This window comes from Thamnophis elegans, chromosome 4, assembly GCF_009769535.1.
Source record: "Thamnophis elegans isolate rThaEle1 chromosome 4, rThaEle1.pri, whole genome shotgun sequence".
NCBI lineage: Eukaryota > Metazoa > Chordata > Lepidosauria > Squamata > Colubridae > Thamnophis > Thamnophis elegans.
Window position 1 is genome coordinate 7,167,390 of NC_045544.1, and position 13,942 is coordinate 7,181,331.

A 13,942-nucleotide genomic window follows, 5' to 3' on the forward strand; every position below is an offset into this window, starting at 1 on the left:
GCACCTTAGAAAGGCCAAGACAAATCTTTTCTGTCAGTTCTGCGTTTTATTAAGTTTGGCACTTGAATATTTCTTGGACTATTTGCTAACCTGAGAAGCTGTGTGGTTTGCTATGCATCAAAGGCTTTTCTCCAGCTAAAATATGGCTAATATGAGAATCCACAATTGTTGCCTGAAATTAATTGGGCAGCTGGGGGGAAATTCTCTGGATTGTTTGACTCTTTACCGATTTGTTGTCTCTTCTTAGATATTGCCTTGATATGCCGTGGATTCTTAGTACAATTCATAATAATGTTTGGTTTGGGGAGAGTACCATCAGGCAGAAGACATCAAAGTATAGACAGCCGAACAAACAGGTTTAAAGATAGTTTCTCTCCTTGGGCTGTGAGACTTTTAAATACAACCACAATCGCTCCATGCACACGCTAGTTTTTTTTTCTTTTTCTTTCCTTTTTCGTTTCTGTTATAATTTTGCACCGTGAGGTTAAAACCAATTTCGTTATATTTAAGTACAATGACAATAAGGATTATACTTACACTTATTAAGCCGCCTTGGAAATTAAGCAATGAGTTTTTGATCAGGAATTGCAGAGTGACAGAATCAAATTTCCTTGGCCTCCATAGCAGATCTTTCTCCAAATCTATTTATTTCCTGGACATTGTTTACTTCCATTATGGGAAAACATTCATTGTAGATAAGCTTAATAGTGCAATTGATGGTGTTGGAGAGAGTTTTAGTAACATCCTATTCCAGGACTGCCCATTTGGATAGGACAATGAAGACATTTGTGGATGTCTTATAGCAATAGCAATAACACTTAGATTTATATACCACTTTATAGTGCTTTACAGCCCTCTCTAAGTGGTTCCAGAGACAGTATATTGTTCTCAATAATCAGCAGTGGGGAGGATCCAAGGGAGTTGTTCCTAGATGCCCGGCACCAGAGAGCTAATAGGCATAAGGAACAATATGCAGTTACAGGAGGTAATTGAACTCAGCTGGTGGTCATTAGGCTCCTCCGCAGACTATAAAAGGACTGCTTGTGCACACGCCCCTCTTGCAGAAGTCAACACAGGAATGAAAGTTGGATAACATTTTTGTGAGCTTGGCAGTCTGGATTGCTGCCAGGGCTTATCTGTGTTGGATTGCTGCCCAGCTTTTCTATGCCAGTTTGCTACCAAGGACCTGTCTGTCTATTAATAAATTCCTAAAGTATCTTTGGCTTGGAGTGCTTTGGTGTGGAACGAGGGGGGGGTCAGAACAGATATGTATGGCTAATCAAGCAAAGTACACCTGGTTTATAATAGGGCTATCATGGTTCAGGTACAAGACTCAGTTTCTGACGTTGAAGAGGAAGCTCCAGAAGAGCCTTTCATATGTCAGCCTCAGGAAGAATCTCACATGGATGATCAAAGACAGGGAATACCTGAGCAACGGGAAGCGTCAGAGGAGGTTGATCTCCCAGCCCATGCTAGGTAGGTGATAGGTAGAGAGGAGAGAGGAACAAAAAACGTCTATTAGGCTCCTCGCCAAAGAGTAAATCTTCTGACTATTGACAACTGGCTTCAGTCTATTTTAGGATCTACTCTGCCCTTGTTCTCATTGCTGGACATAAATGGTTGACATTCAGGTCGTGTGTGACATTCTGCTTCTTGGATCTCTGACCTTTGAACTCACTGATAACCTTGACCCAACTCTAAAACCTTGGATTGACTCTGGATAATTCTTTAGCATGCCCTTGTTCTCAAAGCAAATCTTGCAGGCAAGTCCCAGTTTTTATTTTCTCTTTTCTTTTTATTTATTTATTTATTTTTTAAAAATGTGTTTTTATTTTTCCATTTCATTTTCGTACAGTCACATATATACTGTGCATAACCGGGGCCATATAACATTAAACAATAAACACAGCCATTCCTCTTGTCGACAATACCCCCCAAAATAGAAACCCAATGTACCTCTTCGACCCTCCATACACCTCTTTCTTTCGCCCCCCCTCCAACTTCCCTTCTTCCCTCCATCATTCCCCTCTACCCTACTTCCCCTCCCCCTCTACCACTCCTCTCTCCCGATCCACTCCCTCCCTCCCTTCCTCCTCCCCCTCCCTCCAGTCCTCTCTCCCACCCTCACTACCCCTCTTTCTTCTATCCCTCTACTCCTCCCTTCGGTGTATTTCTACAATCTATTAATATATTCAGCTTCTCCTATTTTTACAGTGAAATTAAAGAGAAACAGTATACAAGTGCCATCACATTAAAATCTAGCACATACTATATATCCCCCCTCCCCCCTCCCCCCCTAACACCCCACCTCCCTTCCCCCCCGACTTAAACGGTATAGATTTTTAACAAACACAGTCTAAAATATATTGAGACAAAGGAAATTTAAAAAAAAGAAGTTAATAACATCTCTGCATTTTGTTCACAATCCTGTGCTCTGCTTACATTCCTTTGTTTCTGTGTGGGTGTGTGGCTGAAGGTTGCAACAGGACAACATGTGCATCATGTGTCCTGCCAAGTAGTTTTATGTAGCCAGCTAGTGTTTTTTTAAAAAAATATTAATAAATCCACCATTGCCAAACATCATCACTACCAGGAAAAACACGTTGCCCTCAAAAATATGCCTCCGACACATTGATATTTCTTTGACTATTACCACTGTATCCCACTTTTAGCTATAATGATTTCTACTATTTATAGATAAAAATCCGATCTCCTAAATGAAACAATGATTTTTTCCCCCTAGAAACACAAAGAAGTCTGAAGTTATATTCCAGAATTCATGCTCATCTGTTTTCAAAGAGGACCGTTTACATTTTCAGAACCAATGAATATTAATTAACATAAGAGCATCCAGTAACTTTATTTTCTTACTTTAATATGTTACAGCCATGTCAGGACAAAACTAATTGCATTTGTAGCCAAGCATCCACAAAAGCTTCTTTGGAGTGCATTTTGTATGTTGTTGTTCTTTATTTTTTAATTTTTTGTTCTTATTTTTATTTTTACTATTTTATCTCTGATTATTCATTTTGTATTTATTGTTATTACACCAGAGACTTCTGGAGTCAGGCGGTGCATACATTGATTGAATCAAATCAAATTAAATTCACTCAAATAAACACACAGGTTAAAAAAAAAAGAGACCGAGCCAGTTTTACTTTATCACATTCTATTGTTTAAATATTTCTATCCAAACCAGCTTCAACACTGCAGAGGGCTGTGCTGAGTTAAGACAAAAGAGGATAGATGACTAAATTCATTTCATGCATTTATTTTTTTCATATTAAAATGCGTGTGTGTGTGAAAGAAAGAGGGAGGGAGCGAAAGGGAGAGAACGAAAGAGTGAGGGAAAGAATAAAGTCCAGATTTAGGAGCTGATTTTCATATTATTTTCCTATAGTGATATTCTTATTAAGAAGTGTTGCGTGAGGGTATGGCAAAGGTGGGAGAAGAGAATGTATGCTTCTCCATTGATCCATCTTATGGGGCTTAGAGGCTTAGGCCCAGGGTACCTGCAAGACCACCTCCTGCCACCGGTAGCCTCCCATCGTCCAGTGCGATCCCACAGAGTTGGCCTCCTCAGGGTGCCGTCGGCCAGACAGTGTCGGCTAGCGACCCCCAGGGGAGACCCTTCTCTGTGGGAGCGCCTTCCCTCTGGAATGAGCTGCCCCCGGAGCTTCGCATAATCCCTGACATCCGGTCCTTCGGACGCGCCCTAAAAAGTTGGCTTTTCCAGCAAGCCGGCCTGGCCTGAACAAAACAAAATAAATTATTGATCACTGTTAATTTTAGTTTGAATACTTTTAAATAAAAAATGTCATTGTCAATTTTAATTGGGTTTGGGATATTCTATTTAATTTTTTTTTAACTTTTGTATTATGTGTTTCTTTTAATGTTGTACGCCGCCCTGAGACCTTGGGAGAAGGGCGGCATATAAATCGAATAAACCTAAACTTAAACCTCTGCACTAATATCCCAATGTTATTGTCTGCAAAGAAGCTGTAAGTGCCTTTAGTGTCATCCTCGTTTCTTTGACACTTCACTGATAATATAGAGTGAAATCACAGAGAGAGTAGGAGTGTGTTTCTTTGCCTCTCCTCCATGCATTATTTTTCAAAATGCCTGAAGGAAGTTTTAGACTTTCATGTATTCATTATATCTTTCAGCAGGTTCAATTGTTTTCTCTAGCTCTTTTTGGAAATCACGCTAGTATCCGTTCTGGAGTTTATTGTATATCTTTAATATACTTTGAGAAAGAACCACTGATACTTTACTGATATTTTATTATTTATTTACTTATTAAGTTCTTGCTTGTTTTCTAGATTTCTATTCTATTTTCTTTCTAGGAAATTAAGCATCTTCCTGGGGATTGCCCTGTGTTGTATCCTGATTGTTGTGGTGTATGTTGAATTAAGAGATACCAAAGGGCCCAAAATCACCAGCTCCATGCCTGAGAATGGACTTCAGTTTGAACTCCTGCAAACTTAACGCAACCCCTTAGCACAGCACTGGCTCTCTAATTCTTCGATACACCATCACTGTACAGTGAGTTAAGTTCTTTTGAGCTCAATCAATTTTGTTTCAGTTGATGGGGGAAAGGGCTGTAACTTTAATTTTGTATTTGAACGCTACACTGAATTAAGAGCGTATGAGTTATTTCCTCTCCCTCAAGAGAATTAACTAACTGTGTTTATAATGAGCTAACAGCATGAAAATTTAACCATGCCATCACCTCTCATCTATAAGCTGGAGTTGCACTCCATATAATGCTTTAGGATTGCTCTCTAAGGTGATTAGTGTCAGGCCCAAAGACGACACAGTGAAATCCAATTGAGTCCAATTCTTTATCTGCTTACATCTAGTGGATGGAATCTTGCCAGGCTAAAGTTATAACTTTCTAAACTAACAGTTGCATCCTGGGAGATGGCCACTTGAACCTCATTCTCCTTGCCACATCTAGATCTGGATCACACAATTTCTTAATTTGGGTTTCTTTTTGTACTGTACTGCCTCTTTCCTCTGAAATCATTATACTCTTGCAGGAACATCCTCCCCCCCAGTCCTTCTCCAAACTCACATTCCATCACAATTAGGAGATGCCCCGGTACTTGCCCTCCCCCTTCTCAATAAACTATGACTTGTGCAGGATGTCAATACAACCCTATGTGCTGTAAGTTTATCAGTTTAAATGTATCCCCTGCTCAGTTGTGTCCAATTCTAAGGGGAGAATGCTCATCTTTGTTTCTTAGCCAAGGAAGCCAGTGTTGGCCGAAGATGTTTCTATGGTCATATGGCCAGCATGGCCCTATGCCAAAGATGCATGGAACAGTTACTTTCCCCCTCTTTATCAATGGTGGGATTCAAATAATTTAACAACCGATTCTCTGCCCTAATGACCAGCAGGGTAGGTAGGGGTTGGTGGTCATGTTATTGGGTGGGCATGGCCAACTCAACATCATTCACATTGATGGGCTGTTACAATGTAATCAGGGTTAACCGGAGAAGCAGTTTCTGTAAGCAGGGCAATAAAGATCAGGCTAGAAACAACACCAGAATGTTTCTTTCCTGCCTTCCTTATAGGATTAGTGGAAAAAAACAAAAGGAGATTTCTTCCAACAACTGGTTCTCCAAACTACTTAGAAAGTTACCAACTGGTTCTCCTGAATAGGTGCAAACTGGCTGAATCCCACCACTGCTCTTTATCTACATGCATTTGCCTATTTTCGAACTGCTAGGTTAGCAGGAGCTGGGACAGGACCAGGAGCTCACCTTGTCTTGCCTTGTTTGGTATTGAACTAGCAACCTTCTGGTCAACAAGTCCAGAGTCTTAAACACTGGGCCATCACACCCCATAGTTTAATCAGTACACCATCTATATTAGTAATAGCTTTCATGATCCTTTTAAAATGATGCACTGTTTTTCAGGGTTTGTGGTCTACCTATGGGATCACAGAATAAATAAATTATGGATCACAGTTACAAGTCCATAGGTCTTGTAGAATCAGAGCTGAATGTTCAGTGGCACTGTGCAGTATTTTATCACATTTATATTCAAATTTCAGTTCGGTGAGTTTTATTTGCTTGATAAATTCCTTTCATGAACCAATGGAAATAGGTATTTTTTAAAAAACTGACAACAATAGAATCTTGACTCTTATATTCCCAACTGATTTGGTTTTGTTTAAAATAGCTGTCCAAAATGAATATAGCTGGCCATTCTCCTTCTGTGTACAGGAGGTCATTCACAGACAGTTAAATTAGTACTACATTGTATTTTTATTATAGGAAAAAGCACCAGTTCATTTTGTCATGCCCCCACTTTACTCAAAGTAGATGTTCAGCTAACCCGTATTGCTATCAAAGAATAAAATCTTAATTCTCAAGTGTATTATAATCAACACCTTCGTATAATCCGTATATTTAAATTTCACCAGGCACAAAAGTGCATCTGACAAGTTGCTCTATAACTATGTTCCTGATGGATTTTTATACAATTATCTGGGTGGTGGTTTCCCTTCTGAAAAATAAATCTGAATAGAAATAATTCAGAACAATGAGCAAATTAGGTTTGTGTAAAAGTGGGCATCACTGATATAATTTCTAATGCCTTTGTAAGGATGTAGCTTAATTATTAAGATAAGCAGAAGGTTCTAACTGCAACCTCCAGAATCTCCAGATAAGAATGGCTGCTGCATTAATGAAAAATATCCTGTGTGAATCATAGCAGTTAGCAATAGCAGTTAGATTTATATACCGCTTCATAGGGCTTTCAGCCCTCTCTAAGCGGTTTACAGAGTCAGCATATCGCCCCCCACAATCTGGGTCCTCATTTTACCCACCTCGGAAGGATGGAAGCCTGAGTCAACCTTGAGCCGGTGAGATTTGAACAGCCGAACTGCAGCTAGCAGTCAGCTGAAGTGGCCTGCAGTACTGCACTCTAACCACTGCACCACCTCGGCTCAATCATGGCAAAAATTCAAGCAACCACATCGGCCAGTAAACTAAGGGAAATGTATGTAAGTGTGCAGTCAATATGGGCAGAATCTGGTTCTAAAACCAAAGAGGAAGATCAGGCCATGAATCAAGGCTAATAATCCAGTTACAAGGATAGGCCAGACATAGACTGAGCCCAGCAAGAGCTTTGTTTCTACTTCAGAGAAACAGAATGAAATGAACAAATGAAGGAATACTGAACTCTCGAACACTTAAAAGTGTCCTGAAAGGAGGTACATCCATACAAAAAGTCTGGGGCTTAGATGCAACTTTGAGGAAGGGACAATTCCATATTGGAAGAGGAAGGTACAGAACGATGAGGCATCCTGTAGGAAACAGGAAATAGTTCAACTTTTATTACTGTCCACATAATGTTATGTTGTGCTGCTATACCAGCAGCGTTGGGCTCAGGCCACAAAGCACAAGGTCTCATGAAGCATTCTTAATAACATCTAGTCTCAGTAAAATAAAAACAAGCATTGTTGTAAGGCTATCTACCATAACTTGTTTCTTCTAGGACCCTTTCTATTGAGTTAGTTCACACATGGCATTAACCCCAGCACTGATGATGTTCCCTAGTTTGGCCATGAAACGTCTGGATAAAACATCTAAGTTTGGAAACATCTAAGGACCCCGTAGTTCAACCCTACTATACATATTCTCTTATATCGATATTAAGCCATGATTTCTTTCTTTTTGAATAAGCTTCAAAAGCTAGGTCCATACTGTTGTGTACTACAGTTTCCTCTCTGGTCCGTAGGCTTCTAAAAAACACTCAAATCGGGAAATGTAAGAATCCCAAGTCTGCGTGGCCAGGTTAAGACTGGCTTAATGTTGTTGTTATTATTATTATTTATTTATTTATTTATTTATTTATTTATTTATTTATTTATTTATTTATTTATTTATTTATTTATTTGTCTTGTATGCCGCACACTCCCGGAGGACTCCGGGCGGCTCACAAAAGACAAGGGAAAGGGGGAAACAAGACAAAGACAACATATTAAAAACAAAACCAACATTCACAATTTCTATGGAAGTAGATGCTTCTCAGCTCCCCCAGCCTGCTGGAACAGCCAGGACTTGGTGGCTTTGCGGAAGGCCGGGAGGGTAGTAAGGATCCGGATCTCAACAGGGAGCTCGTTCCAGAGGGCCGGAGCTGCAACAGAGAAGGTTCTCCCCCGGGGAGTCGCCAGCCGACATTGGCTGGCAGATGGAATCCGGAGGAGACCCAGCCTGTGCGATCTAATTGGTCTGAGAGAGGTAATCGGCAGGAGGCGGTCTCTCAGGTACCCAGGTCCGATGCCATGTAATGTAATGTATTCATTGAAGCCATTCTGAGGTAACTTCTCTTTCCGTTGCTAAATCAGTAGCGGTCTTTGTAGTTGATACGACTCGCTCGACATCTCGTCGAGTGATTCCCTGAGGGAATTCAGCTCTAGTGATTTAGCTCTTCGATGAGTGACTTTCCTCAGCTCTGCCTGGGCTCCGCCTCAGAGGAATCCCACCCTCGTCACCAATGTTCTAGCTGGGAGAACGCGGGGCAGACAAACGGAGGCGAGCCAGGACTTCAAGTCAGCCAACAGTTTATTTCTAACAGGTTGCCTAACGCGGCACTTCACATTCCGTCCGTATCAGCTAACTGGCAACCGCTGAGCCCTGTTGGACAGCTCTTTACATATGCCAGCTGTCAAACAGGTAACCAATCAGTAACAAGGATACGCCCCCCTAGCCAATGGACCAGAGAGGAAACTGTCATACACAACACATACATTTCACTAAATTACAAGCTATGGCTTACAAAACTGCAGCAGCTGAATTAATATCATATGGTGTACTGCCCCCCCCCCCAAATCAAACAGCATGACTTAGTGTGATGAAATCATCCCATCCACTGACATTCTATACAATATGGCTGTCTTGGCCATGACAAAATAACAGGACTGAATTGTATTTCTGGGGGAAAGTGGGAGATGGTGGAAAATGTGAGATAACAGTTTTATAAAGTGAGAAAAATCTATGTTGAGTATAGGCAAGCAAATTAATCCCATTCTCCACAAACATTCAGTATAATGTCCATATTCTGCTACATTCTGTGCATGCGATCAAGCGCCTTTCTCCTACTCTCTTCCTTCCTCCAATGCCAGGCTTTGAAATGTTAAATCAGGCATTCTATTCAAACTCTACAATTAGAACCAATTTTTGAAAAATGAATTAAATTCTCCATCTTCATCACATTCTCAAGCACAGGCTGGACATTTCCAGCTGGAAGACCGAACTATTTGTTGCAACCTCCAGAAATTATGAAAATCAGAGCTCTGAATCATGAGAACGCTACATTAGTAGAGCACATTCCATTCCGCATATCCTGACCTCTCAACTTGGTGACTGCAACAAAGAGACCAGAGGTGGGTTCCTACCAGTTCGCACCTATTCGGTAGAACCAGTTCATCAAATCTACCGAACCGGTTAGAAGAGGTTCCACCAGTGGACTCGGAAAGCAGGCCACACCTACAGAAGAGGTTCCAAATTTTTTTGAAACCCACCACTGGTCCTTGGATATGATTATTCTACACTATCATGCTCATATTTATAAAACTCAGTGCCTCTGTGAAAGGTAAGGATGACTACTGCGTTTGTGGTGCAATCAGAACATTGCATGTGTTGAAGTTGTTTTAACGCAAACCAAAGATACCTTTTAAAAAAACAAGTTTACATCATATTCTTATGCATGCCAGTGCTGTATGTGAGGTAATTTAAGGTGGTTCTGACAAGTGTCGTCGGCATTTTCATATCCGGTCACATGGGCGGCAAACCACTCCCATCCGGTCACATGGGTGGCAAGCCACGCCCACAAAGGAGGCCATGCCCACAGAGTAGATTCGAACAATTTTTGAAACCCACCAATGAAAGAGACTTAAACTAACATGCCTTTTCTATTCTCTGTCATGGACCTGGTACCTGAATAAACTGAGATTGATTTCTGATTGCATTTATCATGCTTGTGGGCTTGTTTTCTTTTCAACTACAAGTTGTATATTTTGTGTCTGTGTGTGTGTATAAAACATAGCATCTGTGCATAATGAGAGTCAAATTCCTCCAGAGCTCATATGAATAACCATAAATCCATAGCTGGAGTCACCCTCACTATAGCACCAGAGATCACAATTCTGTGTGGGAATTGTATCTTGGGCATACCAATATGTTGCGTTTCTATATATTTGCATCATATTTTACTGGGGTATGGTTAAATATACTTATTTTAAAACCCACCCATGTGAAACATGTATGTATTTGTTTCAGGTTATTGATTCGTGGCACTCTGGTTGTGTAATACATCTCGCTGGAAGGGGTTTTTCTTTTAGCTTACACTGTAAAACTGTGAACATGAAATAATGAAGATAATATTATTTTCTGTTTTATCTTTATTAACATTTTTTTCTTCTTTAAAGAACTGCAAATGGAAGGAATAAGAGCAAACAACATACAGGCTCTTTAATGTTCCTCCAGCAGCTTTTTATGTGTTAAATTTACATCCTGGTTGTAGCTTAGGATATCAAGGTACCATATGTAGTTCCCCCCCTTCATTTTTTCCCAATAATTTTGGGAAGTGGGTTGGCTGAACATGGGCCAGTTGTTTCAGTCTTAGTTCTTAACCATCCCACTCCTTTTCCATATGATTCCCGTAATGGAAATAGGGAGTTGTGACACTGGCAAGTAAAGGAAATGGAGGAGTGGAATGTTATAAGAATGAATAAATGAAGGATAGTCATGATCTGTCTTATTAGTCCTGCTGGTTGCATTTGTTCTTCCAAATGCTATCTTGCATGGAGAATTGAATATAGGAGCTTACTGAACATTGCTATAAGGTATTGTTCCTTGTTACCTTCCCACCAAAGGTGGATCCTATTTTTCTACTTGCATTTTTTACGTGCTTTCAAACAGCTAGGTTGGCAAAAGCTGGGACAAGTAACGGGAGCTCACTCTGTTACCTGGCGCTAGGGATTCGAACCACCGAACTGCCGACCTTTCTGATCAACAAGCTCAGTGACTTAGCCACTGAGCCACTGCATCCCTTGATATAGAATAGGCATCAGTATACTGACCTGTTCTGACCCCCCTCAAGCTACACCAAAGCACGCCAAGACAAAGATACTTCAAGGACTTTATTAACAGACAGACAGGACTTTGGCAGCAATCCAGCACAGTCCAAGCCTTGGCAGCAATCCAGCCCACCAAGCTAGCCCCAAAAGTTCTCCCACTTCAGTGCATACATTGACTCCTGCAAAAGGGTGTGTCCACAATCAGTCCTCTTATAGTCTTGAGAGGAGCCTAATGACCACCAGCTGAATGCAATTATCTCCTGTAACTGCCTATCAGCTCTTCAGTGCAGGGCATCCAGGAACAACTCCCTTGGCTCCTCTCCACTGCTCCAATGCATGACTTCAGGAGCACCCTCCCTTGTCTCCTCCCCACTGGTCCAAGGCTCAGGCGCCTCCTGGTGGCCAACCAGCCTCTCTGCGCCCTGCTCGGAGTCAGAACCCTGTCCAGGTCCTCCACATCCTCCAGAGCCGACTCATAGGGCCCCTCACTGTTGGAGTCTGGTGGCAGTTCCAATGGCTCCTGCTGGGCCACAACACTGACCATTTCCTGGTGTTCTTGTTAGAATGTCTGTAACTTTCTGCATAGTTTGATATTTGGTAAAATATGATTCCATACTGCAGCTTTTGCACTTATAAGAGGGGGAAAAGGAGTAATATAAAACAGCTATTTTGTTTCATTACTGGCAAACATCTTAGTACATATTTCCCAAGGCACTACTATATCACACTGCACATTACACTGGTTGACAGCTAGGGGGGTTGTGTTTTATTAAAACGTTAAAATACTAGAAATTTCTCTTTTATCCATGAAATATATTGTATATATGTCTCTGAAGGAAATATCCATAAAGGAGAAGAACCCCACCACCCCTGCAAACATGGATGTGCAAATTTAGAACTTGTGTTCTTCCTCTTGTCAAGCCATTGCTTAAGAAATCTAAAGAACTGGTTAGGGGCAAGATATGAGGCAATCCCTTGGCATAAAAATGAGGAGACATTGTGAGATTAATATTGCACCTTATGCTTCTAGTTGTGACGCAGATGAGGGTCTTTGAGCTGAATAACCAATGTGCTGAAATCCTAGGAGAGGAGCATCTCACCCGTCAACATTACCCTTCCGTGCCTTTTCTGTTGGAGTGCAAAAATAATAAGATCTGCAGGAAATACCATTTGCCTGCGAGCAAGAACTGCTGGGAGAACAAAGTAGAGAAAGTCGTAGAAAATGAAGAGGCTAAAGTGCTCTGGGACTTTAGAATTCAAACAGACAAGCACTTGCCATGTAACAGCTCAGACTTAATAACTGGTGATAAGAAAGACAAAAAGTGTCCGGATAGTGGACTTGGCAGTACCTGGAGACAGCCGAATAAAAGAGAAAGAACTGGAAAAGATCACAAAATACTAAGACCTGCCAATAGAAATAGAACGACTGTGGCAAAAGAAATCAAAGGGTTCACCGACAAATGCGCGCTCAACAAAAGCGCACCAACGAAACCGCAGCAAGAAAACCACGAGTTCGAAATCGCACCGATGAATGAGCACAGAAGTTCGCTGACAGCGTGCCGACAAAAGCATGCTCTAAACCAAACCAAACCTAACCCTAACCCTAACCCTCACCCTCACCCTCGCCCTAGCCCTAGCCCTAACCCTTACCCTAACCCTTACCTTAACCCTAACCCTAACCCTAACCCTAACCCTAACCCTTACCCTAACCCTTACCTTAACCCTAATCGCGCTTCTGTTGGCGCTCTTTTGTCGGCGCGCCTCTGTGGGCGTGCTGTCAACGTCATGGTTTTATCGCCGTGGTTTTGTCGATGCGCTGTTGTCAGGCGCGCATTTGTCGGGTCACAAAATCAAAGTAGTCCTAGGTGCCTGGGGTGCAATCCCAAAAACAACCAGAGCACTGCTTGAACACCATGGGCATTGATGCATTCACCATCAGTCAATTGCAAAAGGTGGCTTTACTCAGAACAGCTTACATCCTGCAGATGATACCTCTAACACAATCAAACATCCACATCTGCCTAGCCCAGGTTCTTGGGAAGGACTTGATAGCTGGATAAAAGTGCCAAATCCTGTCTGAACATCTAGCTGACTGAGATGAAACAATAATAATCATATATGAATCCACTGTCATTGCATTAGGGTTCTTTTATTCAAAGCAAGGGTCAAATTTCTAATTCATCCTGTTTATTCCTCATACGGTATGCATTGGTGTATAGAGATTTGAGTCCATTTTGATTGACCCTGTGTTTACTGTCTACATAACCTGTGTTATGGCTGATTGCCCCTATTTTCTTGCCCCTTGTATGATTCATGCACATGGTATGGCACTCACTATTATCATGAGTGATATATTTGAACCTGTAACTCAATACTGAGGGAATCCTGGGAGTTGAAGTCTGCACATCTTAGAGTTGCCAAGATTAAGAAACACCACTGTATCTGTTTTACTGTAATATCCCTTTAGGTATTTTTGTTTGTTTGTTTTATTTTAAATGTAAAGATAGAATTTTAGCACCTATTGCCCTTAACTGCAAAATGCAATCCTTGTATGTACCCTTCTTATTTTTCTTTCATCATGTTATCACCACCCACAGGCAACCATTAGATGATTTGCTGATTTATGGTTAGAGTTTATAAGGTAAACAACGCTAAGGTACAATGGACTCTCTCCCCCCCCCCCCAGTTGTATAACAATAGAAAAATGTCTATTGGTTGTATACCAAGCTACATATATCAAGGAAATGGACTGGGAAGATTTTTCCCTGTAGAAAAAACACAATCCTTAGCTTCAATGACATTCAGAACTGCTCTTTTATTACTCTGCGGTTTTGTTTCAATGCTAT

General features: G+C 41.2%; 1 protein-coding gene across 2 annotated transcripts in view; it reads right to left on the minus strand.

Annotated features, from left to right (window-relative positions):
• Positions 1–13,942, minus strand: part of KHDRBS2 (KH RNA binding domain containing, signal transduction associated 2) — a 457,717-nt gene that overhangs the window by 109,787 nt on the left and 333,988 nt on the right. The window contains exon 7 of one of the 2 annotated variants that reach the window (XM_032216389.1): positions 3,197–3,217. The exons of the other annotated variant lie outside the window; for it this stretch is intronic. Coding sequence (XP_032072280.1) covers positions 3,197–3,217 — 21 coding nt within the window. The remainder of the gene's footprint in view (positions 1–3,196; positions 3,218–13,942) is intronic. 2 annotated transcript variants of the gene reach the window in all.